Raw genomic sequence first — 27,364 nt, 5'->3', positions numbered from 1 at the left:
AGTAAAATGCTACTTGTCATATATGGATACTTCCTGGAATGATTTTGGAATGTCCCTGAAATAATGCTTGAGCAAGGGAACTTACTATGACTTCTCAGGGCATGGTCATCTGAGCAAAAGTTTTCATAGATAGAAATAATTCTTACATTGCTTTGACAGAAAAAAAAAACTCTGCATTTTAATATATATTATACATATGCCCTCTTGATACTAGGGAAATCATTCATGTAATTTCAAAAATGCCATGGCAGTATATTGGGTTATTCTTTGGCTTTCAGTATTAATGCTTTCAGTCATTCTAAAAAATATCTAGAACTCTATGCTCAGATATTTCAAATCCTTTTCAGATGGGATGAACTTGAGTTAATTCTTTCCTGATTTTAGGGTTATCACAGAGGAGAATGACAGAGAACAGGGTCTAAACTGACTGAAACTGTGACTTAGTCTTAGTTAAAAATTTGATCAAGTTCCATACTTCTTTAAGATTCAATTTTCTTATGTATTTAAATGGAAATAATGCCCATTCTATGGTGTGTTGAGAAGATTCATCTGATAATGCCTGTGGAACACTTTGCATAGGTTTGCCACTTTTATTAAGAGTTTAAGAAATTTTAGGTAGAAACAACTTATTCCAACCTGAGAAGAAACCAGATTTTTATTCTCCATGTATTTGTTTTCTATATATTCACAGTGATAAGCTCTTATGGGAAGAAAAGTTTTCCCCGGAATGCAGAACCCGAGTCAACAATTGGTGCACATGCAATTTATTTTGGGAAGTGGTCCTGAGAAATAGGAGTGGGGACTGAAAAGGCTAAAATGGACAACAGGAGATAAGTTATGCAGCTGCAGCAGGGCCCTGGGAGCCTTCCAAGGACCATGTTTAAGAGAGCACAAGTCACCTGCTAATGTCTTCCATTATTTGACTTCAGTGTGGTATGAGCATTCTCATATTGGTTTGTAGTGTGTATGTGATGAGTTTTGGTTATAGTAGGTAACCACCACTAGTAGCAGAGAATCCAAAGAATAGAGAGTCAGAGCACCACTAGAGGTCAGATTACACTTACGCAAAGCTGGCTGCCTCCAGAAAAGGTGGTCAGTGCATGTGAGGAGAAACAGGCATTTCACACAGAATTCCTTATAGAAGCCATGTAATTTCAATGGTCCTAGAGACTTGTGTGCAATGCACTCCTGGGAACTCTGTTTGAAAACCCATCATTAGGAGAACAATGGCTTAAATGATCTTTGTAGGTCAAGAACCCATGCTTAGGTAATTTATTTTTAGTAAATCCACAACAGAAGGTTCCTTTAAGACCTTCAGAGCTATTTCTATGATAGCAGAAGTAAAAATAATTCATTTGAGGAGTATCTCCTTCCTTCAGTTTTTTAAAAAATACTCATTAGGTCAGCATGGTTTTCTTTGTCTCTAATTCTTGAGTTGGCCATCATCATCATATTCTTCTCCTCCTTGGTACCAGGAATTGAACCCAGGGGCATTTAACCACTAAGCCACATCTCCAGCCCTTTTTTTTTGTATTTTATTTAGAGACAAAAAACTCAATAAATTGCTGAGGGCTGTGCTAAGTTGCTGAGGCTGGTTTTGAACTCATGATCCTCCTGACCTAACCTCCTGAGTCACTGGGATTATAGGTGTGTGCTGCCACACTGGAATGGCCATCTTCTTAGTTGAAGCAAAGTAAACAAACACTTTTGTCTTTCAAAATAGATTCAAAAGCTACTGGTTGTATGTTTATCTGTGTGGATGAGTTAATATTGCTTACCTATTTTATTACAGCATTTTTAGTTCACCATGGTATTTTTCTTTAAAGGAAAATAAACACTTTGAAAGTTTGCTATCCAGGACACTTTCAGAATGCATTAATACATTCGAAATAGTGTGATTATGACAAGGGCAAATGTGAAAGGGAAAATCCAGTTGCATGAATTCTTTGTAACCAGTGAGTATGTGTTGGTGAGCATTTCCTTTATATAGCAGACCAGTTACTAAAACTCAAAGAATCACAAAGATGAAAAATTTCCACCTTCCTATTAAACAGTTGTTTTCATTTAGATCTATTTATCCTTTAAGGTGAAAGTGGGTCCCAGACAAATGTCTTTCACATTACAAACTGTATTAAATTAATTGAAAAATAGATAAACATTGATAATAATAATAAACGAGAAATGATGAACAGTAAAGGTCAATACTTTTTAAATGTTACTCAAATAGACATTCAATAAAACCACATCATTCAGACAACATAATAATTTGCATTGTAAAAAACTCTAGTGGTTGAAATTTAAAATATTGATTAAAAAGCTTCAGTTGGACTTCAAATTAGCCTAAAAAGAAATTTCCATCTTAATAAAATAGGCAAAACTTTCCTTTTAAACATTACAACTTATTTTGTTAAAAAAATGTGTTTACTATTCTTGAAAAAGACCTAAAATGGGTCTTTTAGAAGAGAGAGCCTTTCCCATTGTAAATTGAATCTAATGGAGCAGTGAAGACACAATTCCAAAGCATCCAGAAGCAAAGCGGAAGACCCAATCAGTGGTTCAACATATTTCTAAACACCCAGAATTTTAGGTTGATCCTTTGACAAAACAGGAGGCTGACTGAGAGATTCCTTGTCATTTAAAATTTTCCTCCTGGTATTCAGATATCACGATAATCCCATGTTCCCTATGAACCTTTTTTCTAACTATGAAAACATAGTACATTGCCCACATTTTTCTGCCTTTCAAAGCTTGGTTACATTTTTAGACATCTTCTGTAAGATCTCATATGCAAAGTGAGATGATGTTTTTTCACTTCGGTGGACACTGTTCATATTCTCATGACGTGTTTTGACTCTATACAGTCCAGTTTATTTCACACTCTTCAGTTACTTACTGCTGCAAGTCAACAGAACACAGAAATTGATGCATTTTGTGCCTTTGATTAAAATTAAATAGCAAACACTGCTGTTTGTGAACTTTTTGGCCAATGAATAAAAAAGATTTCATTTCTAATTCTCACCAGAAGGATTTAACTTAAACAGTAACAGATGAATTGGGCAGATGTGGTATACTAAATAAAAACTGGAAAATGAAATAATCCAGACCTTTTACAATGAATATGAGAATTGATTCTGCACTGAGGAGAAAAGTAAAAGGAGCCCCAGTCTTTGAAAAAGAAGTCTTCTCCACCAATAGAGCAAAATAGCACTCAGTGGCATTGCATTGTTAACAAAATTTCTTTATCAGAAACTATAATTTAATATTTAAGTATCTAATTTACATGTGACAAGGTATCATATTAAAAAAAATTAAATTGCAACTAGAAAACTATTAACCACTAAAAACAATACCAAACACAACCCAAGCATTTATAGGAAAGCAATAGCTAGAATTTGAATTGGAAAAAAATGTTTCATCATATTTGGCTCATTAAACAAAGCATCCATTATAGCCTGTAAAAGAGCATTTTTTCTAATTCATCAAAAGCTTACCCTTGGTAGCATGAATAACATGTAAAGATAGATTCACTGTATATGCACACAGGTGTATACATATCTTGAGAGATACACTCGTGTGATTTAAAGATATTGTATCTACTGATAACTGGCTGAACTTTGGAAGGTGCTGAAATCCATATTCCTACATGTCCTTTGACTCATGTAATAATGTTTTTCTAAAACAGAAATTACATAAAATACTCTGCTTTTATTAACTGAATATTTTCTTAAGCATAATAATAGACAATGAAAGAATTGCACTTATTGTAAAGGTACAGGAAAGTGTTAGACTGCAGCTCAGCCATCAGAGATCAGGGACTGTAGTACTGATGATAAGTTGTGCATTATGTGCAAAGATGATGGTGGCTATTGAAATCAAAATGAGAGCGACTAGTTACAGAACAAACGGGGATAACAGAAGAAAACATGCACTATTCCTACTTTAATGTAAAACTAATTTCTCCCAGGAAACCAACCCTTTGACCTTCTTTTACAAAGCAATAGATTCTGCACCCTTGGCAACACAGTAGACTTGGACTTCGGTCTTCAAATTCTAGTTCATTATCTCTGAGTGTGCTGTTCCAGTGTCATCTCCTTAAGCTGCCCTGGAAACTCTGAGCATCTACAATATGACAGTCTCTTGGTTGCGTTTCATTGAGCCTCAATATCCCCTTCAGTTCTATATAAATAGGGTCCATTATTCATCTTCTTCTGGTTCCTGTGGTAACACGGGTATTTCTTCCTTTAAACAATCACTGAAGAATCTGAGGATTGTGCTGTAGAGATGATACTTGCTCTTCTCAGATAGGTTATGACCTTCATCGGGGTACACCTAAGACATCGAGGGGAGATGATTTCAAGTTATCAAGGCAGCTTTTTCCCCCTCAGCATTCATTTTCTTTATTTCTTTCCCTTTTCCCCTCTGGCATAGGGACTTTGAAAAATATTACCTAACCAGGGCTTGGGGATATAGTTTAGTGGCTCAGAGAGAGAGAGAGAGAGAGAGAGAGAGAGAGAGAGAGAGAGAGAGAGAGAGAGAGAGAAAGAGAGAGTGCTTCCCTATCATGTGTGAGACCCTGAATTTGATCCCCAGTACAGAAGGAGGGAAGGTAGGCAGGCAGGAGGGAAGGAAGGAAAAAAGGAAGAAAGGATATATGAAAATTTCTAACCAAAATCTCATTTCAGCAAATTCTGAGTTCTTTAAGCTAAGCTTTTAAAAAGATTGTAATCATGTCAATCTATAGTTTAAACAAAATATGCCTTCTGTATGCAAATTAGACTGTTTTGGCCACAGAGAGTGGCAGTGATGCCCAAGCCTTTTGGAGCTTTCGTCATACCCCCATGTATCCTGGATGCTGGACATGGAGCTACCGTGTTTGATATTTGCCATGTTGGACTTCACTCTTGCTTTGGTCCATTTCCTAGGTATTCTTTCCTATCCCATGGATTTATTGTACTTTGCATTGTGCGAAAGACATGAGATTTGGGGGGGACCAGTGGTGGAATGCTATGACTTATATCTGAAATGTATCACGAAAGCCCATGTGTTTTAGGCTTCATCTCCATTGAGTGGCACCATGGGGAGATGCTGTAAACAGTGCAAGGTATAGCCCAGTGGAAGGAAGTTAGGTCATTGGGGATGACCTTCAGAGGGGATATTCAGACTACAGATCCACTTGTCTCTCTCTGCTTCCTAGGTACCACGAATTGAAGAAACCTACCATGACATACTGTGTCATCCCAAGTCCAAAGTAATGGGGCCAACCAGCTATGCATCCAAACATCTGAAGCCATGAGCTAAAAATGAGACTTGCCTCATAATTTGATTATCTCAGATATTTTGTCATAACACAGAAAATTGACTAACAATTGTTTTTCCAAATGCTGACAAATTTACTCTTTTTTATGACTTCTCCATTAAGCTGAAAATTTTTGGATAGCATGAAGTATGTCTTGTTACCCATCTAACATAGTGACCATTATTAAAGTAAGTCCCTGATTAATATTTATTAGATGTGTGAAAGCACATATATAAATGGAATTTGAAATAGAGTTTTAACTTCTCCTCTTTTCTTGTAGTATTTTCCCCAAACACATATTTCTCTCCCACTTTTTATATATGAATGATAGTAAGTGAAGATAATATAAAAGGGATAATGGGAAGTAGAAAGTTAATCTTTTTAAAAATATCAATATTGATAGTATATAAATTTTGAGGAGAAAAGGACATTTCTGAATGGGTTCATGAATTTTACTTTTAAAGCATAAAGGAATCCACATTCTCAATGTAATCAAGAACAAAGAATACAAACTTATTTAACCTAAGAAACATCCTAAAAATAATTACATTAAGAATAGAATAAGAGGACTGGGATATAGCTCAGTTGGCAGAGTGCATCCCTTGCATGCACAAGTCCCTGGGTTCAATACCCAACACCACAAAATAATAATAATAATAATAATAATAATAATAATAATAATAATAAAATAGAATAATGCAGACAAAGTATTCTATATCTAACAAATAAAAGAGGAATTTAGAAGAGGACATTTGGAATAGTTTGTATCTTGAATATTTTCCAACAGCCCATGTCTTAAAGGCTTGACCATGGACTTGAACCTTCAACCTGTGGACAAATAAACTTTTCTCTGTGTAAGTTATCTCAAGTAATCTATAATGAAGGAAGGCTGACTAACACAATATCCTTCTAAAAGAATTACTTACCTGCATAGTATAATTCACTCCAGCTTTTATTAGATGCTTGATTAATTCTGCTGAATGCTGGAAATGAACTTTTGCTGGAAGAAATTAAATTATAATATTTGAAGAAGATACATTTATTAAGATCAGAAAATTTTCATATTATTTTTTCAAAGAGTTTAAGTGTTTTGCATACATCATACAATTAAAAGGCTAATCTTTGGTTTTAACTAAAAAGGTGTTAGCTATAATGGCAAACTTTAACATTATAATAAATCAAATCAATACTACTGGAGTGATGAACAAGGCTTATGTACTATACAGGATGGTATTGAGACATACTTTTTAGATATCGTTTATTATTCCCAATTGTTCATATATTTTATACTTTATAAATATTTTAATATAATGAATGCCCTTTGTAAATATGAATACAGAAAAATAGATTTGCATTCCTTCAGGAGGGTTATTGACACCCAGTCTCAGTTAGATAATGACATTGTGCTTTATTATATTAAATTTTTATAAGAGAATGCTCTATATTGAGAAAATGTCGTACATATCTTCTACATCTTCTTATTCATGGGCTAAATATTTAATTTAGAGAATACTAGTTATCCCAGCTTCATTCTGTCTTCCTTCTGCCTGAATAGAAGGTCCAAAACTTTAAAATAAGAAATGGAGTTGCTTTAGATTTGGAGATTCTGTGGGCTCAAATAGGGGCAAAATCCTGGAACATTCACTCAAATCCCTGTGCACAGAACTTTGCTCATATGCCACCTGTGCTATTCCTTTCTGTCTTTTGTACACCTATGAATTTCTGAAATCACTCCTAAGCTAATATATTGTAAAGGTCTTTGCAAACCCAGGGCAGCCTTACCACTGGTTTAATCCTCTTTAATGTTCTAGTTAGATGATGCCAAATAATCATTCTATGGCAGAGGATAAAAAATATCAAATGATGATTCAAATCTTTTGAAAACATATGCACAATCTTTCCCAATATCGTATTATATTTAATGGGAAAATTGCCACATCAACTCTACATAATGATATATTTCTCAGTAAATGTAAGATACTAGGAATGTTAATTAATAGAGGCAATGACAAACAGTCCCTTGTACAGCATATTTACTTATCATATGGAATCTATACAAAATGAATACCATTACTTCTACATATGGATAAAGGTAAAAAGATGTACAAATAAATTTTCCAATTGGATTTTTCTGGTGCTTAGTATCTAACACATGGTTTGTTGATATTTGCCATTCATATTGTTCCTAGGACTAAATGGGGGACATTAAAGTCTGATAGGCCGAGTGAATTAGCTTCTAATCTTCCAAAATAACATTTATAGTGTTACATTAGAATGTCACTGAGGGAGCATCTTGAACTCCCCAGGCTTTTGTGGGTTGTGGGGTGCTGGTACCTATGTACCTGCACTGGGGAGATTCCTCTGAAGTCACCAGAAGAAAAATAATTCAAAATAATTTATAATTATCTTCTGTATTTCTGTAGTGTCTGTTGTGATATTTCCAGAACAAAAACAACAACAACAACAAAAAATAACTGGTGAAGAACCAGACCCAGAACTGAGTCAGTCAGATAGAGACATGTTTTGCTGAATAGCTGTATCATATTGACAGAGAAATTTGAAAGAGTACTGGTATATTCTAGGGTGATGGCTAGAGGTAAAATAATTTAACTTTGAATATAGTTTATTCACATGACTGAGCCTGCATTGTATAGTAAATAAGAAATAAGAACTTTAGTTCCTGGATTCAACCCTGCCCCCTTTTATAACTAATAGTTGTGTGTCTTTTTAAATTTTTTTCTTTATTCTAATTTGTTATGTATGACAGCAGAATGCATTATAATAAATATTACATATATAGAGCACAATATTTCATATCTCTGGCTGTACACAAAGTAGAGTCACACCATTCATGTCTTCCTACATGTATTTAGGGTAATGATGTCCATCTCATTCCACCATCTTTCCTCCCCCTATGCTCCCTCTCTTCCCCTCCCTCCCCTTTGCTCTATCTAGAGTTCATCTAATCCTCCCATGCTCCCTTCACACAACCCCATTATGAATCAGCATCCTTATATCAGACAAAAAATCAGCATTTGTATTTTTGGGATCGGCTAACTTCAGTTAGCATTATATTGTCCAGTTCCATCCATTTACCTGCAAATGCCAAGATTTTATACTCTTAATGCTTAAAAGTATTTCATTGTGTATATATACCACATTTTTGTTATACATTCATCTACTGAAGGGCATCTAGGTTGGCATCTAGAGGTAGGGGTTTAATTTCATTTTGTTGCATATGGATTTCCAGTTTTTCCAGCACCAGTTGAAGAGGCCATATGTTCTCCAATGTATGTTTTTGGTGCCTTTGTCTAATATAAGATAACTGTAATTATGTGGGTTTGTTTCTGTGTCCTCTATTCTGTATCATTGGTCTACCAGTATATTTTGGTGCCAATGCCATGTTGTTTTTTTACTATTGATCTGTAGTATAGTTTAAGGTCTGGAATAGTGATGCCATGTACTTCATTCTTCCTGTTAAGGATTGCCTTAGCTATTCTGGGTCTCTTATTTTTTCAGATGAATTTCATGACTGCTTTTTCTATTTCTATGAGGAATGTCATTGGGATTTTGATTGGAATGGCATTAAATTTGTATAGTACTTTTGGTAGTATGGTCATTTTGACAATATTAATTCTGTCTATCAAAGAACAAGGGAGATCTTTCCATCTTCTAAGGTCTTTAATTTCTTTCTTTAGTGTTCTGTAATTTTTGTTATAGAGTTCTTTCCACCTCATTTGTTTATTCTCAAGTATTTTATTGTTTTTGAGACTATTGGGAGTAGTTTTCCTTTCAGAGGATTTGTCACTGATATACAGAAAAGCCTTTGATTTAAAGGTGTTGACTTTATATCCTGCTACTTTGCTGAATTAATTAGTTCTAGAAGTTTTCTGGTGGAATTTTTTGGGTCTTCTAGGTATAGAATCATATCATTGGCAAATAGTGCTATTTTGAGTTCTTTTTCATCCATATCCCTTTAATTTTTTAAATCTAATTGCTCTAGCAGTGTTTCAAGAACTATGTTAAATAGAAGTGGTGAAAGAGGGCATCCCTGTCTTGTTCCAACTTTTAGAGGGAATGTTTTCAATTTTTCTCCATGTAGAATGATATTGGCCTGGGGCTTAGCATAGATAGCCTGTATGATGTTGAGATATGTTCCTGTTATCCCTAGTTTTTCTTGTGTTTTGATCATGAAGGGGTGCTGTATTTTGTCAAGTGCTTTTTCTGCATCTATTGAGATAATTATATGATTCTTGTCTTTAATTCTATTGATGTGATGAATTACATTTATTTATTTTCATATGTTGAACCAACCTTGGTTCCTGGGATGAACCCCACTTCATTGTGGTATGCTTTTTGTTCATTTTTGTATTTGATTTGCCAGAATGTTCTTGAAAATTTTTGCATTTATGTTCATTAGAGATATTGGTCTGAAGTTTTTTTCTTTAATGTATCTTTGCCTGGTTTTGGAACCAGGGTAATAATGAACTCATAGAATTAGTTTGGAAGTGCTTCCTCTTTTCCTATTTCAAAAATAATTTGAGTAGTATTGGTGTTGGTTCTTCTTTAAAGGTCTTATAGAACTCAGCTGTGTATCCATTCAGTCCTGGGCTTTTCTTGGTTGGTAGGCTTCTGAGGACATCTTATATTTCATCATTTGAAATTGGTCTGTTTAAATTGTGTATATCATTCTTATTCAATTTAGGCAAATTATATGACTCTAGAAATCTGTCAATGCCTTCAATATTTTCTATTTTATTGGAGTATAAATTTTCAAGATAATTTCTAATTATCTTCTGTATTTCTGTGGTGTCTGTTGTGATATTTTCTTTTTCATCACGTATGTTAGTAATTTGAATTTTTTCTCTCCTTCTCTTCATTAGTATGGTTAAAGGTTTGTTAATTTTATTTATTTTTTCAAACAACCAACTTTTTGTTTTGTCAATTTCGTAAATTGTTTCTTTTGTTTCAATTACATTAAGTTCAGCTCTGATGTTAATTTTTTTCCTGTCTTTTACTAATTTTGGTGTTGGTTTGTTGTTCTTTTTCTAGGGCTTTGAGATAATGTTAGGTCATTTATTTGTTGATGTTTTCTTCTTTTAAGGGATGACCTCCATGCAATGAACTTTCCTCTTAGTACTGCCTTCATAGTGTCCCAGAGATTTTGTTATGTTGTATCAGTGTTCTTGTTTAAGTCTAAAATTTTTTTAATCTTCTCCTTGGCATCTTTCACAACCCATTGTTTATTCAATAGCATATTATTTAGTGTCCAGGTGTTGGAGTAGCTTTTATTTTTTATTTTATCATTGTTTTCTAGTTTCATTCCATTATGATTTGATAGAATGCAAAGTGGTATCTCTACTTTTTTGTATTCGCTAAGAGTTGCTTTTTGGCATAATATATAGTTTATTTTAGAGAAGGTTCCATGTGCTTCTGAAAAGAATGTGTGTTAGCTTGTTGAAGGTGAAATATTCTATAAATGTCAGTTAAGTCTAAGTTATTGATTGTATTACTGAGTTTCATAGATTCTTTTTTCAGCTTTTGTTTGGAAGATTTATTCAGTGGTGAAAGAGGTGTATTAAAGTCACCCAGAATTATTGTTGTGGTCTATTTGACTGTTGAACTTGAGAAATGTTTGTTTGATAAACATAGATACTCTGTTTTTAGGGGCATATATATTTATAATTGTTATGCTTTGTAGTGTCCTTCTTTATCCCTTTTGATTAACTTTAGCTTGAAGTCTACTTTCTTTGATATGAGGATGGAAACCCCTGCTTGCTTCCATAGTCCATGGGAGTGGTATGATTTTTCCTAATGTTTTACCTTCATTCTGTGGATGTATTTTCCTATGAGATGAGTCTCTTGGAGGCAGCATATTGTTGGGTCTTTTTTTTTTTTAATCCAATCTGCTAGTCTGTGCCATTTGATTGGTGAGTCTAGACCATTAACATTCTGGATTATTATTGAGACACAATTTTTATTTCAAGCCATTTTTGTTTATTTTTGATATTTATCTTTTCTTTTTGTATTTACTCTCTTGTCTCCTTGTTGAAATACTCAATTTTTGCCGGTATTTACTCATTTAGGTCATTTTTAAATTCAGAGATCATTTTAGTTATGAACATTCTGAATTCCTTCTCTGGCATTTCATCAACTTCACCATCCATAGGATCTGTTATTATAGTATCCTGGTTAGTTTGGGGCAATTTTCTCCCTTGTTTTTTCATGTTGTCTATGTATTTTCCTTTCTTGCAGTGTGGATATGAGATATTATAGCTTCTATCTTATAGTCCTGTAGTACCCATGCAGGTTATCTGTACTTCACTTTGATTCTGGGCTTCTAGACCCTGCAGGTGTCCCAAGGTGGATGCTATTGCAACTCAAGGTTGTGGCGGCAATAGGGGAGGTAACTTAGGATAGCATTAGAAGTGCCGCAAGATTGCTGCAAGGTCTTTCAGAGGTAGGGCTGAAATGGCGTGCCTTACACCATTTGGCTTTGGGATGCCTCTTCTGAGATGCAGCTGTTTCTAGGCCCTATCTGTTGTTGAAAGGTAGAAGCTACTGCATGGGGAAGACTATGGAGATGTTTGAAGTGTCTCAATATGGAAGTGGGTTAGGTCGGGGCTCTCAGGTTGGGGGGATGATGGCCCTGGACCTACCCTGGGCCTGGGTCCTGCACAGGTAGGCAGAGGTGGATCTGGACTAATCCTGAGCTTCAGCAGGTATCTGCTGGTGGTGGGATGGACCTGGGCCTACCCTGGGGCCTAGGTCCCATGCAGGTAGGCAGAGGTGCATATAGGCCAGAGCTGAGCTCTGGCAGGGGAGTTGTGTGTCTTTCTTAATATTTATTTATCCAATGTGTTAAGTAAGAAGTAGTAAGACCCACTATATATTATTTTTATGCAAAATGAGTAAGAAATTACTAAATGCTTTAGCACATTTTCTGACAAAGTACTTAATAAATGATTTTTATTATTACTAATCTTAAGATTTCAAGAAAAAGTTTTAATACTTTAAACAAAAATCTAAGGGTCTTCAAATGTTTTAAATTCTCTTTCATCATGTTTCATCCAACATTGTTATTGTATATTCTAAATCTGTCTTTTAATAAAAAGACTTTCAATTTATAACAGATAAAACTACTAAAAACCTAAAAATTTTTCAGAAAAGGTGTCAAGGAGTGCAAAGAGTTCCATATAGCCCTCACTCCATTCCTCCAATGTTAACAGTTTACATTATTATGGTACCTTTGACAAAAAAAAAAAAGAAAGAAAAAAAAGAAAAGAAACCAGTATCAGTGTGCTGCCATTAACTACACCTATTTTATTTGAGTGTTTTACTTTGACATTATTTTTGTTGCTCCAGAGTCCCATCCATGATACCACTTTATATTCAGACATCATGTCTCCTTAGTATCCTTTGATCTATGGCGGGTTCTCAGCCTTTCTCTATTTTTCATGACCTTCATAGTTCTGAGGAATAGTGATCATGTGGTGGTAGAGTCCTCATTTGGATATTCTGATGTTTTTCTCAAGTTTAGACTGTGGTTATAGCTTTTGGGTACTGAACCACATAGGTGAAGTGTCATTCTCATTACATTATATGTACTATACCTACTATGAACTTGGATTATCACTACTGATATGAAACTTCATCCCTGGCTGATGTGTTGAAGGACAAGTCTTCACTGTAAAGTGAAAACTCCCCTTTTCTATATCATACTCTTGAAGATCATCATTAAATCCAACCCATCATAAAGGAAGAAAGAAACTTAACTTTGGCTTCTTAACGCACATACTTTATTCAGAATTCTATCTAAGGGTTAGGGTATCTCCCTACATTACATATATGTATTTTATATATATATATAGAGAGAAATTGATATAGATGTACATATATATATATATGTGTGTGTGTGTGTGTGTGTTTGTATTATATGTATGTTTGTATTATATATATGTGTGTGTATATATGTATACGTATATATATGTATATATATACATATGTGTATATATTATATATATATATATATATATATATAAAATACACAAACATATACACATTAAGCTGTGGTTTAACTATAGCTTGACTTGCTTAAAAGTTAATTTGGAGAGATGGTATACTCTACACTCTTTGCTAAGAGAACTTTTTTATGATTTTTAAAAATTGGCTAAAAATACTGAGGTAGGGTAGGGTGTGATAACAAACGCAAGCTCAAGATTTAGAAAGTATTGATTCAAGATCTGAACTCTCTTGGCTCACTTGTCAGAAATCCTTGGAAAAATGTTTCTTTCTTGAAATTGATTTTTCTCAACTGTGAATAGAACTATAAACACTCAACCTTCTGTTGTGAGGTATCATATAGGACAATAAAAATATAAATGCGTTGAGCCCTGAAAGCTACCTATGAATGTAAATAATTACTTTTATTTATAACATCAACCAAATCCATCTCCCATGTTTAAAATGATTAAAAAATGAGAAGGAATACAAAATTGCTCTTTTAGGAAGATTTTAACTTCAGATAAGTTAAAACTTCATGTAAGTGAGTAAACTCACAACCTTTCAGCGCTTGCATATTTACATTATCTTTCTGTTTTGTAGGTTGATTTCCATTTGAGGTCTGCTGAATAACACAATAGCCATGGCCATTAGCCACATGAGGCTATTTAATTAAGATCAGGAAAAATTAGGCAATATTAAAAATTATATTCCTCAGTCTCACTGAATGGAATATAGTCATAAGTGGTTAATGGCTATTGTGTTCAATAGCACAGACAGACTATTCCCAAAATCTCAGGAAGTTTTATTGGAGATGTTGCCATTTGAGGCTGATTATTTATTTCCTCTCTGCTGAGTCCTGAATTCCTGATCCTTTGTCTCACTTCCTATTTTTTTTTGTTTTTTTTAGGTTTATAAGCCTTCTGTAAGCAAATTTTAAGATGTATTCCTTTGTAAAAGGTCACATTCCATCAAACAGTAGCAGCAAATATAATACTTACTGTCAGCAGTTCCATGAATTATTAATATATTTTCTTCTTTTAAGCCATGAATATTATGTAGCACACTAGATGCCTATAAAAACAAAAAACACATACGTCTTTATCTACAGATCTACATGTAAAAGCAATTTGACCTGATTTTTAGAAAAAAAATGTTATTCATTCTATTTATTTTTAATTTAGTTACCTGGTAAGTGCTTTCTTCCTTAGATGGCATACCAAGATATCTTTCAGAGAAAGCAGAAGCTATGACCCAAGAAAACAGAAAGTTAAGAATAAACTAAAACCCTAGCATATTTCATCATTTATTTCTGCATTTCAAATTTAATTGTCATGCTCCAGTAAAATCAATTGAATCAGGGAGGTGATAAACAATCCAAAACAGGCTTTAATAACACAAGATAAATGAGCTCATTTGAGATTCTGTGCATTGGGATTTTGTTTTCTATAAATCAATACACTATATTACATTAGTCTGTAGGACACACTCACCATACAACTTCATGTCTGTGATGGGTGCAACCACGGATCCACATTTAAAAAGCTTTTCATCTGACTTTAAGATCATTGATGCAATATAACCACCATACCCCTGCCAAAAATTAGAACAATTATCCCTGGACATATTTTAGGTTTTGATCATTGCTTGCTAATAAACATATCAACATGTATCATAATTTCTTAGACTTAAGAATGCAGTAAAATCACTGTTTGCAGATGAAGATTTTGAATAGTTGTTCAAATTTTTATCTAACCAGTTATTTTAATAAAGTTGTTAGATATAAAATTAATTAGATATCACCAAGTGTCAAATAGTTGCTCTGTGATTCCATACTGTACATCTGGGAACTGTCTCAAATAATATGATACTAGGGGTATAAAACACGCTTTAAATCATGTATCAGTTTAAGAAAATTACACATATAGAGAGAGATACACGTACACACACATACATGCATACGTAATTGAAATAACAAAAATTGTTATGTAGAATTAGGAAAGGAGAATCAAATATTTAAACTATAACATCCCAAATATAGATTCTACTTTCAGTTCCTCATGGGGCTCAGGATAATCTACCCACAAATATGACTATAGGGGTCTAGAATCTGCTACCTCAAATATAACTGATGGGCCTAAGGATTATTTGAGCATCTCTATTCTGAGAAACTGCAGGAACAAGATTATATCTGAAAACAGTGCTAGAGAGTTGCCCTTTTGGAAGAGAAATTTAATCTACAAAGGAGGTCTTAGATTACAAGGGTGTTTCCCCTCTGTACCAGGAAAACTGGGATAAATGAATCATTAGAGAAGTGCATCATTGAAGAAGGCACTAACTTTACCTACATAACAAACCTCATTCTATTTTATGGTAAATTTCCTGGTGAATGTTTCTGTTGGGGCTTAACCCTCACCCTTCTTTCTCTGTTTTAGAGAAGTAGTATTTAATCTGGAGTCCAAACCAGCTCTTTCAGATCTACTTTAGAGATTTTCCATTTGTCTGGGTTATATTTCATGTTTATATATGCTACTAAAATTATAATTTGTTGTTACTATTATATAAGTATATGTGTATTATTTTATATACTATATAATATATATGCATTTTTTACATGAAGTGCTAACACATGGAGAGTGAAGGGGAAAACTTTCTTTCCCTCCCCTATATTCTGTACAACAAATATTAAAAATTATGAGATGCGATAATAATGTTGTTATGAGTTGGATCATGACTTAAATTTAATTTTAAAATATCAACTTAAAATGTTTTTGACCTAATATAACAATAAATAAATATTCTTAAATAATAATTCGAGTTGTCTGGTTTTATTTTGTATTCTGATACCTGACTAGGAAAGTTCCAGAGGATATTTTAATAATTTACAGGAATTCTAGAGTAAGGCAATCACCTACTGAGTTATGAGTTGTGGAAATTAATTTTAGCTTGTATTAGAATGTTTAACTTATACTCAGAAGCTTAAATGAATCTCCTTCAACAATTAGAAAATGAAGGGAAAAAAAATATCCTTCATGGATTTAGACTACCCCAAAGTCCCTTTGCTCTTTGAGAGACACAGGAAGAACCTTAGGTCAGTGATAGATAAGTAGCAGTTATAAATGCATTAACATATATAAAGAACAAATTATAAAAAAGTAAGGACAAAGCAAGAAACAATTATTAAAAGGCCAAAGTAGGGAGGGCCCTTCAAAGTTCTATCCCTAGAAGGAACATTTTCAGGACTTTTATTTCTTTTTCTCTATCATGGAGATAAGAAAAGAATGTTACAGTCAGAAACTTCAAATCCACAGGCAAGACATTCCCATAGTGAGGAAGGTATTGAGTTTCTTAGCTGAGGCATATAACTTTTCTGGTTTTGATAGCATGGTGGCCAAGCAAACTTCAAACTGATTAACCATCTAGTTGTTTATTTAAGCTGATCATCTTGAGAGAAGCGCTGAACGACCCAATCATTAAAGCTTCAGTCCAAAGAACTATATATCATGCTCAAATAATCTAAGTTAATAAATTGGCATTGTGTTGGTTAGTTTTGAATTTTACCTCACATGTCTTTCAGAGCCCAATTATCTCCAGGAACTAAGAAAAAAATAGTGCCTTCTGGAGAGGCAGATTCTAGTATGATGGCAGAAAAACAGTTACATGGACCAGCTAAAGAGAAAAGAGAGTCCAGAAAAAACAAATTCAAACACACACATCCAATTAATCTTTAGTAAGGGCACCAAGAGGACACACTTGGAAATATCACTTACTAGATGGTATTAGGAAAATTTTATTTCCATATACAAAAGAATGAAATTAGACCTTAATCTTACACCATATACAATATATACAATATCAACTCAAAATGAATAAAAGACCTAAAAATATAAAACACCTAGAATTGAACAGAGGGAAAAAGCTCCTGGACATCAGCCTTGGCAATGATTTCTTCTATATTGCACCAAATCTCAGGCTATAATAGCAAAAGTAAATGGGACTATATCAAACTAATAAAGCTTTCTATTTAGCAAAGAAAATGATGAACACGGCGAAATGACAGCTAAAGGATTAGGAAAATGTCTGCAAACCATGTATCTGATAAGGAGTTAATGTTTGAAATGTATAGGAAAAAGTCTGATAAAATATTAACAGAAGAACTTACAAGATGGACAAACAACTTGAATAGACATTATTTTCTAAAGATGACATAAAAGTGGCCACTAGAGGCATGACAAGGTACTTAACACCACTAATCAGGAAAATGCAAACCAAAATCTCTACAAGATACCCATTCACATCTGACAGGATAGCTCATATCAAAAGGGGATAACAATATTGGTAAGGGTACACTTTTGGTGGGACTATAGATTGGTATAGGCATCAAAAGAAACAGTATGACACTTTCTAAATAGATTAAAAATAGAACTACCTTATGACCCATGAAATCCTCATCCAGGCATAGACAAAATAGAAATGAAATCTTTATCTCAAAAGACATCAATACTTGTAAGTTCACTGTGACATTATAATCAATAACCAACAATCACACATGACTAGATAAAGAAACCATGGTACCCATGTACAATGGAATGTTACCCAGCCTCTAAAAGGAAGGATAGGCTTCCATCTGCCACAATGTGATGAAAATGCAGAATATTATGGTCACTGAACAAATGAAACAGGTCAGACACCAAAAGTAAAATGATGTTTCCAATATGTGGAGTCTAAAAAAATTTCAGTAAAAATAGAAAACAAAATAAGGATAACCAGTGGTGGGATTGTGTGTGTGGTAGAAATGATGTAGGTCAGAGAATACAAAGTGTCAGATATAAGAGAAACAAATCTCTGAGATATCATATGTATCATGAGGCCTATGGATACGATTTTTTTAAAAAAGTACTTTAATTGGGATTTCTGCCAAGTGAGTAGATTTTAGCTATTCTTGCCACAAAAGCAAAAGCAAACAACAACAAAAAAGAGTAATTCTGTGAGATGGTAGAAATATTCATTGGTTCCACTATAGAAATTCTTTTATTTAATCTAAAAGTATCCTCTAATATCATATTGTATACCTCATATATTCAGAATAAAATTACTTTAGGAAAAAATTATTAGGGAACTTTGTTAAAAATGAATGAAAAAGACATTATTACCTTATGTGCATATATGACTGCATAACTGATAGGATTCTACATGTACAACCAAAAAAAAGAGAAATTATATGTTTAATATATCAAAGTGCATACGTGCATTAAGTAGATCTGGAGTGGAGTAAGGAGTTTTCATTTTTAACAAACTCATTCTTGGTCTACATTTTGAACAAGTTCTTAAAGCATACTAATTTACTAAAGATTCCTAATAAATATTTTTATAGCTTCAACCAGAATCCTCTAGTCTATTAGAGCTTAAAAATGAAAAATTAGGGGCGGGTGGCTGGAAAAATTCAGTTATAATCTGTTGAGAATGTGGGCATGGATGGACCCCTATTCCTGTGTAATTTTATAGTAAAAGTAGGGGTATAAACCATTGCTGCTGCACAAGGGTTTGTGTTATTCTATTTTTATATGAAAATTTGGGATTTCATGAAGCTAAATACCCTCTAAGACTTAATGATAGTGAATGCTGTGGAATAAAATTGTTTCTGCAGCATTTAAAAATCAAATCCAAAAATGCTACTTTAATTTGATTTATTTCAGAGAAATAGCTTCTATTTTTAAAATAAAAACAACACTGGCAGGAATTAGAATAAATTAAATTTTAATTATTCACCTTATTCTCAACCATTTTATGTTTATTTATTGAATGCAAAAGTTGATCATGAAAGAGTTTTTGGAAAATACATTCCAAAAGAGGGCAAGCATCAGCTATAAATTCTAGTTAGATATAAAGATGATGATTTTAATTTTCAAAACAACTCAAATCATCAGGCAGATCCTAAAATTGAGGATCATCATATTGACTTTGTAGTCAATTAGAGGTTGTTTTGATTTGATATGGATCAAAAGAATTCAATAATTCAGGATGCTCTAAGTTGACATTTTATTGGTTTCCCAAAGTGATCGCATTTTTATATTCATTGCAATTGCTTTTTTAATTTCCACTTTCCAAGCCCTATAACATTACTTGTAAAATATAAATACACTTATGTTATTATTTGAAAAGTTCATTTGGTGAAACTACAAAATGAAAATGTTTCCCGAGACTTCTATTTCTTTAAAAAATGATGTAAGAAAAATCAAATATTATAGAACGTCTAGAGCAAAGATAGCTCTATTTTACAGAGGACTTATATTTTCATGGATACATACTTTTATATAATATTTAAATGATATAATGAACATAATAAAAACATATGCTGACAGAACTAGGGGGAAAAGAGGTGCTTCCTATAAACTTAGGTCTATGCGGTGTTTTAGAACTATATCTCTTATAACACAATGAGTTAATTTCAAATAAAAATTTTTAAATATGTTATTGAAAACACTGTATTTTCTGCATTTAATCTGTTATTTGTTTAATATATATATATATATAATTACTTAGATTTTGATCCTGGCCTTGATGTGTTCTTCAGCTTATATATACTAAAAGCTTAAAAATCTAGGAGATACTCAGCAGAAACTCTGGAAATCTGTCAATTAAAAAAAAATACAAAAACTTTCAAAAATAAGTGATTACTGCCATAAATAAAGTTTTAAGAAGCTTCCACATCCACTAATATTTTTAAACCTAATTCTCCTGAAATGTCCATGTTCCTTGCCCTCATGAACTATGTAGTCTTAATTCAAGTGTGATCTCCTGGTAGAAGCTTGATCTCTGATTTAAATTTACCACCATACCCCTAATCTCAGGGTCACTCTCTGCAGCTCAGCTTTATCTTTCTGGATTGTATTATCATCACCTGACATTTTATGTATTTTGCTACTTATTATTTATTTCCATCTATCTCTCCATTCTAAACTACAAATTCAAATAAAAAAGATTTTTTTATTCTGTTTTGGGAGTGACTTACATCTAGCAGCTCAAAAAATTCAGGATACATAGTAAAGTGTAAGTAAATACTCTTTGACTGAATTGATTTTATTCCTTATTAATACTGAGCTAGTACTCATACTAATGTCAAGTCTATAAAAGATGTTTGAATTAGTTTTTAATTTGCCAATTATGTTCAATTTATAATAGTGTTTTTCAAGCAAGTAGCTCATAAAAATTTGCTTCCCAGATTTTTTTTTGTATTTCAACAACAATACCTTATTGCTTGAAAGAATTAAAATTCAAATTATACATTACATGAGGTTAAGTTAGTTTCTGAAGATAATTACTCCAATTCAAATGATTTAAAGTCTTCAGTCAAGTCATACAACAATTGAATATGGCCGGATATAAGCTAAATATTTCATTATTAAAAACTTTCATTATTCTAACAAAGTAGTTGGAAGATAATATAGAGGACAGGTATCATTCACATTAAAATTAAAACATAAAAAATACACACAATCCCAAGAAATAAACAATATAGGGAAGATACGTGAGTTATATTTTAAAAAACTACAAAACAGTACTGAGAGATATGAAGGAAGAATTAAATAAAAGGGACATACTCTATATAATGTGTGACTTGAATAAATGTTTTATCCTGTTGAGATTTTAATTCTCCTTAAAGTATTATAAAATAATTAAACAAATTTTTAATTTAAAAATTCCAGCTGACACAGATGGGGGGACCATGTAAAGAAGCAATGAGAGAACCATCATTTGCAAGCAAGGGACTCAGAGCAAAGCAACCCTCCCCACACCTTGACCTTGCACTGCCAATCTCCGGAATTGCAAGATAAATATGTATTCTTTAAACCAAAAATAAATAAATAAACATAAATAAAAGCAAATAACAACAATAAAAACAATAGAATTTTAGGAGATTTTATAAAAATGATGATAGGAAATAATAGGAGAGGTGAGCCAATATTAATTTGAAAAAGAAATGACTGAAACACTACTGTTAAAAATATTAAAATGTATTATTGTTCAACATGATATAATTAAAGAATAAATAAGGTTAGCATAAGAACAGACAAGCAGATTACATGAGAGATAAACTCAGGAATGTTTGAAAAATTGCTATTTTTTTTTAGTTATCATGAATTGAATTACTAGGGAGATTTAGTTAATCAGGAAAGCTAGGAAAATGGCTATTTAAAACTAAAAAAGTAAATCTTCACCATGTCCTACAAGTGCTTTATTCTTTTCCTCACTCAAACCAGATAAAACATAAGAAATTCCTTTGATAAGAATGATACATTGTAGAATAAAATCATTAGAAGAAATCACCAAAGAAAGGATTAGAAAAAAATATTGCCAATAAAAGCTTTAAAACTTTGGGGTTTTTCAACTAATTGTTTACAACATTTGAAAAAAATCAACAAGATAAGGAAATATTTCACACATAATATGATCAAGGACTAATATTTAATAAAATCTAAAAATGTCAATAAGGAAACAAATACACATGTTGTTCTGATGTTCATATACCTCAACCACCAACATAAATGGAGCATTGATACATATATCATTATTAGTTCAAAAGATAATTATATAATTGTTAATAATAAAAAGTAATTTTATGTAAGAATTTCTAATTTCATCAAGATGGAGTAAGAGAAGTAAGTTTTATTAAAACCTCTTGAAAATCTGACTTTTGAAAGAAAAAAACTAAAATATTATTGAGTCTTTGCAGCATATGTTGCACAGAATGTCTGACAAATACAGCAAAAGGTCCTGAAGGGAGAGATAGAAGCACCCCACTGTGTTATTATTATAGTGGTTATGAAGTGGGATGATACCAGAGGAAAATAACTATGATCAGTCAGGAGCGCAAATTGTAAGCCCTAAAGTAATTTTCAAAATAACCCAAAAGAGAATTATAACCAATAAGCAAACAGTAACTAACTGAATCATTAAAAATGTTCATTTAATACAAAAGACATTAGAAATAATTTTGAAAATGTGGTTTATGTAGTCAACAGCAAGAAAATTAAAATGCAACCATATTGATGATAATATTGAAGATCAATATTCTAATCAAATTATTTCAAATTGCAGACACTGTCAAATTGGATAAAAGAGGCAATATCCAACTACTTTTTGCCTCAAAGAAACAAATTTTAAGAGTTGGGAATATAGCTCATTGGTAGATCACTTGCCTACCATACAAGAAGCTCGGAGTTTCATCTCTAAATGCGCACACTCATACAGAGAGAGAGAGAGAGAGAGAGAGAGAGAGAGAGAGAGAGAGAGACAGAGAGAGAGAGAGAGAGAGAACACATATGTGAAAGAAAGAAAGGGAAGAAAGAAGAACAGATTAGAAAAAGAACATGAGATAAACTCAATTCAAATGCCTTTGTGACAAAAAAACAATAAAACATCACTAGCTCTAACTAGGCTTGTGGTCTGACTTGGAAATGAAATAATAAGATAATTAAATTTAACTCATTACCTAATGGTGTAATAATGATAAGAAACTATGATGTAGTGTTTCTGTGCACACAGGAGGGAATGCTGTTGTCCAAAGAAATTTAGTGACTGCTTTCATGAAGAAAGAACCATCCACATTAGGCTTAATAAGAGATGGAGTTATAAAGCATTGCACGTTCTGGAGGCTGGTTTTAGAATAAAGCATGAACAAAGACATTGAGGTAGAAGGGTGGAAGGCATCCCTATAACCAAAGAGAATTCCACTTGAATTATATTGTGGAAGACATAACTGGAGAGGTATATTATGCTGAAATATTCTTAAGATCCAATTTAGGCAATACCTATTGGTTTGTAGTACTACATTACCTGTAGCATTTTAGGAAATACTTTTGATATAATGAGATGGAATTATATTTAATTTACACTAGCTGAAGTTTATCTCTTCTCTTTTCCTCCAATATCCATGTGATAGTTTTGGAAAATAATATATTCACTTAATCAATGTGTCCCTGATGTTAAAAATACAATCCTTTTTCTTCCTTAATCAGCTTACATAGTTAGTGAGCATAGAATTGCTTTTCAAATTCTGAAAGACTAAATCATAAAAAAAAAAAACGAGTAGTTTCTTGGAATTAACACTTTCAAATTTATAGAGACCACAGTATAACTTATCTCAGAATGTCTACAGAGATTTAACTTCTGCTGGTAAAGTCAATCATACTGGATAAAATTAGCAAGCTAGGTAGCTATAGATAACAAACATATATCACTATACAAGATGAATCTGGAATCAAGAAAAAAAGAAGGTCTGGGAAATTCATTCAAAACTTGAGGAGTATAAAGAAAAGAAGTATATCAGAGATAGATAGATTCCTGGCCCTGGTTTTGCCAATCATCCTTATTTTCCCAGAGGGAGTATCCCAAATAAATTGCAATGCTCTTCACACTTATTTTAAACTCAGCCTGGAATCTTCTTAGAAGGGAGACCTATTTTACCCTCTTTGAGGGTAACAGCACATGTGTGAGACTTCCAACTCCAGTGTTTGGTGACATAGATACCCTATTGATCTTTCAACTGGAAACGAGAAGAGAAAAGAAAATATAATAAATACCCCCTGAAACAAATATAAAGTAGTAGCCAAAACAATCAAAAAACCCAATTAAGAATAATTTTAAATATATCATTAAATCTGTGCAAAGTTAATGAATTCACAGAACCTAAATACAAAGAGAAAACTAGAAACCAGAGAGGTAAACCAAGCTTAAAGACCTTGTTATTTCCATGAGGCTGGAGTTGTAGCTCGGTGGTAGAGCACTTGCCTAGAACATATGAGGCACTGGGTTTGATCCTCAGCACTACATACAAATAAATAAATAAGGCATGTGTCCATCTACAACTAAAAAAAAAAAAAAATTAAAAACAGAGGGAGACCTTGTTTTCTCCAAGTGGTAATGACGTTGGCGTCATGCTGGGAAGGCTTTTTCATTAGATGGGTACACAGAATGCATGCCCCACACATGGGTTAAAGCAGACCCTGAATAAGGCCAGACTCCAAAAAAATAATTTTAACATACACAAAAGATATCAGTCAAAATGTTTTTGTTGTTCTTCTTGCCATGAGCTTATCAAAACTAAAAACAAATAATTGATCTTAATTAAAAATTTGAGCCATACATCTACACTTGGGTTTGCAGTCTCAAAACACCATATAATATAAAAATACAATTCCCATTAATAAAATTCCAAGAAAGACAAACTCACACAAAAACAAACAAAGTAATGAATACTCAAGGCTCTGTTTTCAGAGCTGAGGAGACTCCCTATGTATTAAGAGTGACTCTAGAAGAAATGGAAAAATTGCGATAATCCTTTAATGACCAAATAAATTTTTTTAAATAATTAAAAATTTCCAGCAAAGAAAGCAATAGTCCAGGATACTTTTAAAATCTAATTAAAATTTTAAACAAGTTTTCCAAAGAATGGAAAAAACAAGAACATTACTTCCCAGCATAGTCTATGAGTTTACAATAACTCCATTTGTACTAAAATAAAACAAACATAGTCCAAAAGGAAAAAAAAAAACCACAAAAACGAACTCAAGGTCTATTAAGTCTTAAGGCTAACAATTTCATTTGTATGCTCAGAAAGCCAACTTTATCTAATAATTTAGTCAAAGTATTCACTTCTTTTTAGTTGAAATAGTTTTTCCATTTAAAATAAATTCATTAATGTTTATATTTGCATTCTATGTCAGCCTGCATGTTTAAGTTGCCAGTATTAACTGCCCTAAGGTTCATCAATACCTGCCTAGTGACTGGGAGATACAATGCAAGATTTTGAACTTCCAAATCTTAGATTGAAATCTTTGTTCCTCTCAATTATTATAAACTAAAAATCCAAATTTCTGAGCAGATGTAGAGGATCCTCTAAAGTCTTTACCCAATTCCCCTATGATTCTTTCTATCACTCCCCTATGTAAGCCTTATTTATAGCCCATTACTTTATTTTATGTCCTGCCCAATGCCTCATAGTGACAATGTATTTGCATCAGAAGTTTCCCCCTCACCTCCTGTGTTCTGCCCGATTTTCGCCAACATAGTTCATATTCTCAATAGACATTTCACAGCCTTCTGAATGGCCTTTAATTTCCATGAAGGTTCAAATAGCTCATTTTGTCCTTTATGTTTATTTATGTGTGTAGTAAATGAAGTCCTGACTCCCTTGTAAATTACATATACCAGGACTATCAGTGAGTAAAATTCTCTTCACTGTCTATGCCTTTTTTTTTTTTTGGTGGCAAAAACATGAAGATTTACCATCTAAGCTACTTCTAAGCACAGTACAGAAGCATCAAGTACATTCACATAAACCTATTAAATGGATCTGCAGATTTTTTCATCTTGCAAATTGAAACTGTGGACCCATTAAAAAAAATCTGTCTTTTCCCCTTTCCCCTAACCACTGACAAATGCCATTCCACTCTGCCTCAATAAACTTGATGACTCTAGATATTTCATATACTTGGATTCATTTGTACTCATCTTTCTGTGACTTGCTCTTTTTACCTAGCACAGTGTCCTGAGGATCATCAGTGCTGTCTCATGTGACTGGGTTACACTATATGCCTCTTCTGATGTAGCTAGAATTTCCATTTCTTTGGAATGACCACCTTCTTATATGTTTTCACTTTTTTACTATCATGCTTATCATTACTGATTTGTTCTCATTTCATTTGTTTGCAGTTATGTTTTCAGGTAGTACTATACACAAAATATTTTCATTGACCCATTGACTATGACTGACAACAAAATTAGAATTTATAAATGTACTGCAGGCATCTGAAGGGGGGGCAGTATGGTAGTGATCTGTGCTAATTCATGTTTGACTCATTTGTTAAGTGGGCTTTTTTATGCACCTACCTGTCAGTATATAACACTAAAATTTATAGTCCAGTAAAATCAGCAGTTATTTCAAGTCATTGATTTCCAGGTTTACATATGAAAAGTAGAAATATGTTTATATCCATGAACACAAGAATTCATCTCTAAACTAAATTAATTCAAGGGCCCCTCCCTGTCATTTTACTATCCTGATAGCATATTGGCTAGAAAGGTGCATAAAACAAGTGCTCCACAAATATCTATTGAAGTCAGTGCAGGAACTATGGTGAATGATAGTAATCCCAGCTAATGGGGAGGCTGAAGCAGGAGAATCACAATTTTAAGGCCAGCCTTGCAAGTTAAAGCCCAGCTCCAGCCTTAATAACTTAGTGAGACCCTGTCTCAAAATTAAAAAAAGTAAATATAAAGTGCTGGGGATATAACTCAATGATAAAGCACCACTGAGTTTAATCCCCAGTAACCAAAAAAGAAAAAACAGTATACACACACACACACACACACACACACATACATGTATATGTAGTAAATATCTTCCAGAGAACATAGAACAAATTATTATATTAGTTTCTAGGCCTCTGCCAATCTTTCTTAAGGATGTGGTACTTGGTGTTCCTACGGTGGAGAATATATAGCAGCAAGAGATTGGGTTGACTGGTTTCCTATCCTTATTAAGGTATTGGCTTAAATGTCATCTTAATAGAGGGCCCTTTCCTGACCAATGTATTAGCATTAGACATTTCTGAAGTACCCTTTTAACCATATTTTTTTTCCTCATGAGACTCCTTACTATATGCAATTATGTTTACCAACGGTTTACTGTTTCCCCTCTCTAGATGAAAATTTGGTCTTTCTCCCATTGCTGCTCTAACACCAGGCACCAACTAGATTCTCAACAACAACAACAACAACAACAAAAACTGCTAAATTAATAAATAATTAATGTATTCTGTATGAACCAGGGCAGTTTTTCTCAGGGAAAATACAAAAAAAACTAAACTATAATGAAGACTATAAATATATATGTATATATATATATATATATATATATATATATACACATATATATTTACAAACATAGACAATAAGTGTATGTATGAGAGTATAGATAGATGTGATATTTGTATCACTTACCTTCCCAAAAATGCTTAATCTTTTGGGGTCAATGTATGGCAGTTTCAGTAAAAATCTGCAATG

The 27,364-nt window shown here is 32.9% G+C and overlaps 1 protein-coding gene across 4 annotated transcripts in view; it reads right to left on the bottom strand.

Moving 5' to 3' along the window:
• Nucleotides 1-637: 637 nt before the first annotated feature.
• Nucleotides 638-27,364, bottom strand: part of Dpp10 (dipeptidyl peptidase like 10) — a 1,268,842-nt gene continuing 1,242,115 nt past the window's right edge. For 3 of the 4 annotated variants that reach the window (XM_040294095.2, XM_005315927.4, XM_040294096.2), the window contains exons 21-26: nucleotides 27,302-27,356; nucleotides 14,791-14,890; nucleotides 14,486-14,544; nucleotides 14,299-14,371; nucleotides 6,223-6,296; nucleotides 638-4,329 (exon numbers count right to left, since the gene is read on the bottom strand). In XM_040294095.2, coding sequence (XP_040150029.1) covers nucleotides 4,195-4,329; nucleotides 6,223-6,296; nucleotides 14,299-14,371; nucleotides 14,486-14,544; nucleotides 14,791-14,890; nucleotides 27,302-27,356 — 496 coding nt within the window. In that variant the 3' untranslated portion in view covers nucleotides 638-4,194. Of the gene's footprint in view, nucleotides 4,330-5,218; nucleotides 5,295-6,222; nucleotides 6,297-14,298; nucleotides 14,372-14,485; nucleotides 14,545-14,790; nucleotides 14,891-27,301; nucleotides 27,357-27,364 lie in introns of all 4 variants that reach the window. The other variant, XM_078017228.1, reaches the window with a different exon arrangement.

This window comes from Ictidomys tridecemlineatus, chromosome 7, assembly GCF_052094955.1.
Source record: "Ictidomys tridecemlineatus isolate mIctTri1 chromosome 7, mIctTri1.hap1, whole genome shotgun sequence".
NCBI lineage: Eukaryota > Metazoa > Chordata > Mammalia > Rodentia > Sciuridae > Ictidomys > Ictidomys tridecemlineatus.
Note: the sequence above shows the minus strand (reverse complement) of the source record. Positions and strands in the feature narration are given on the sequence as shown.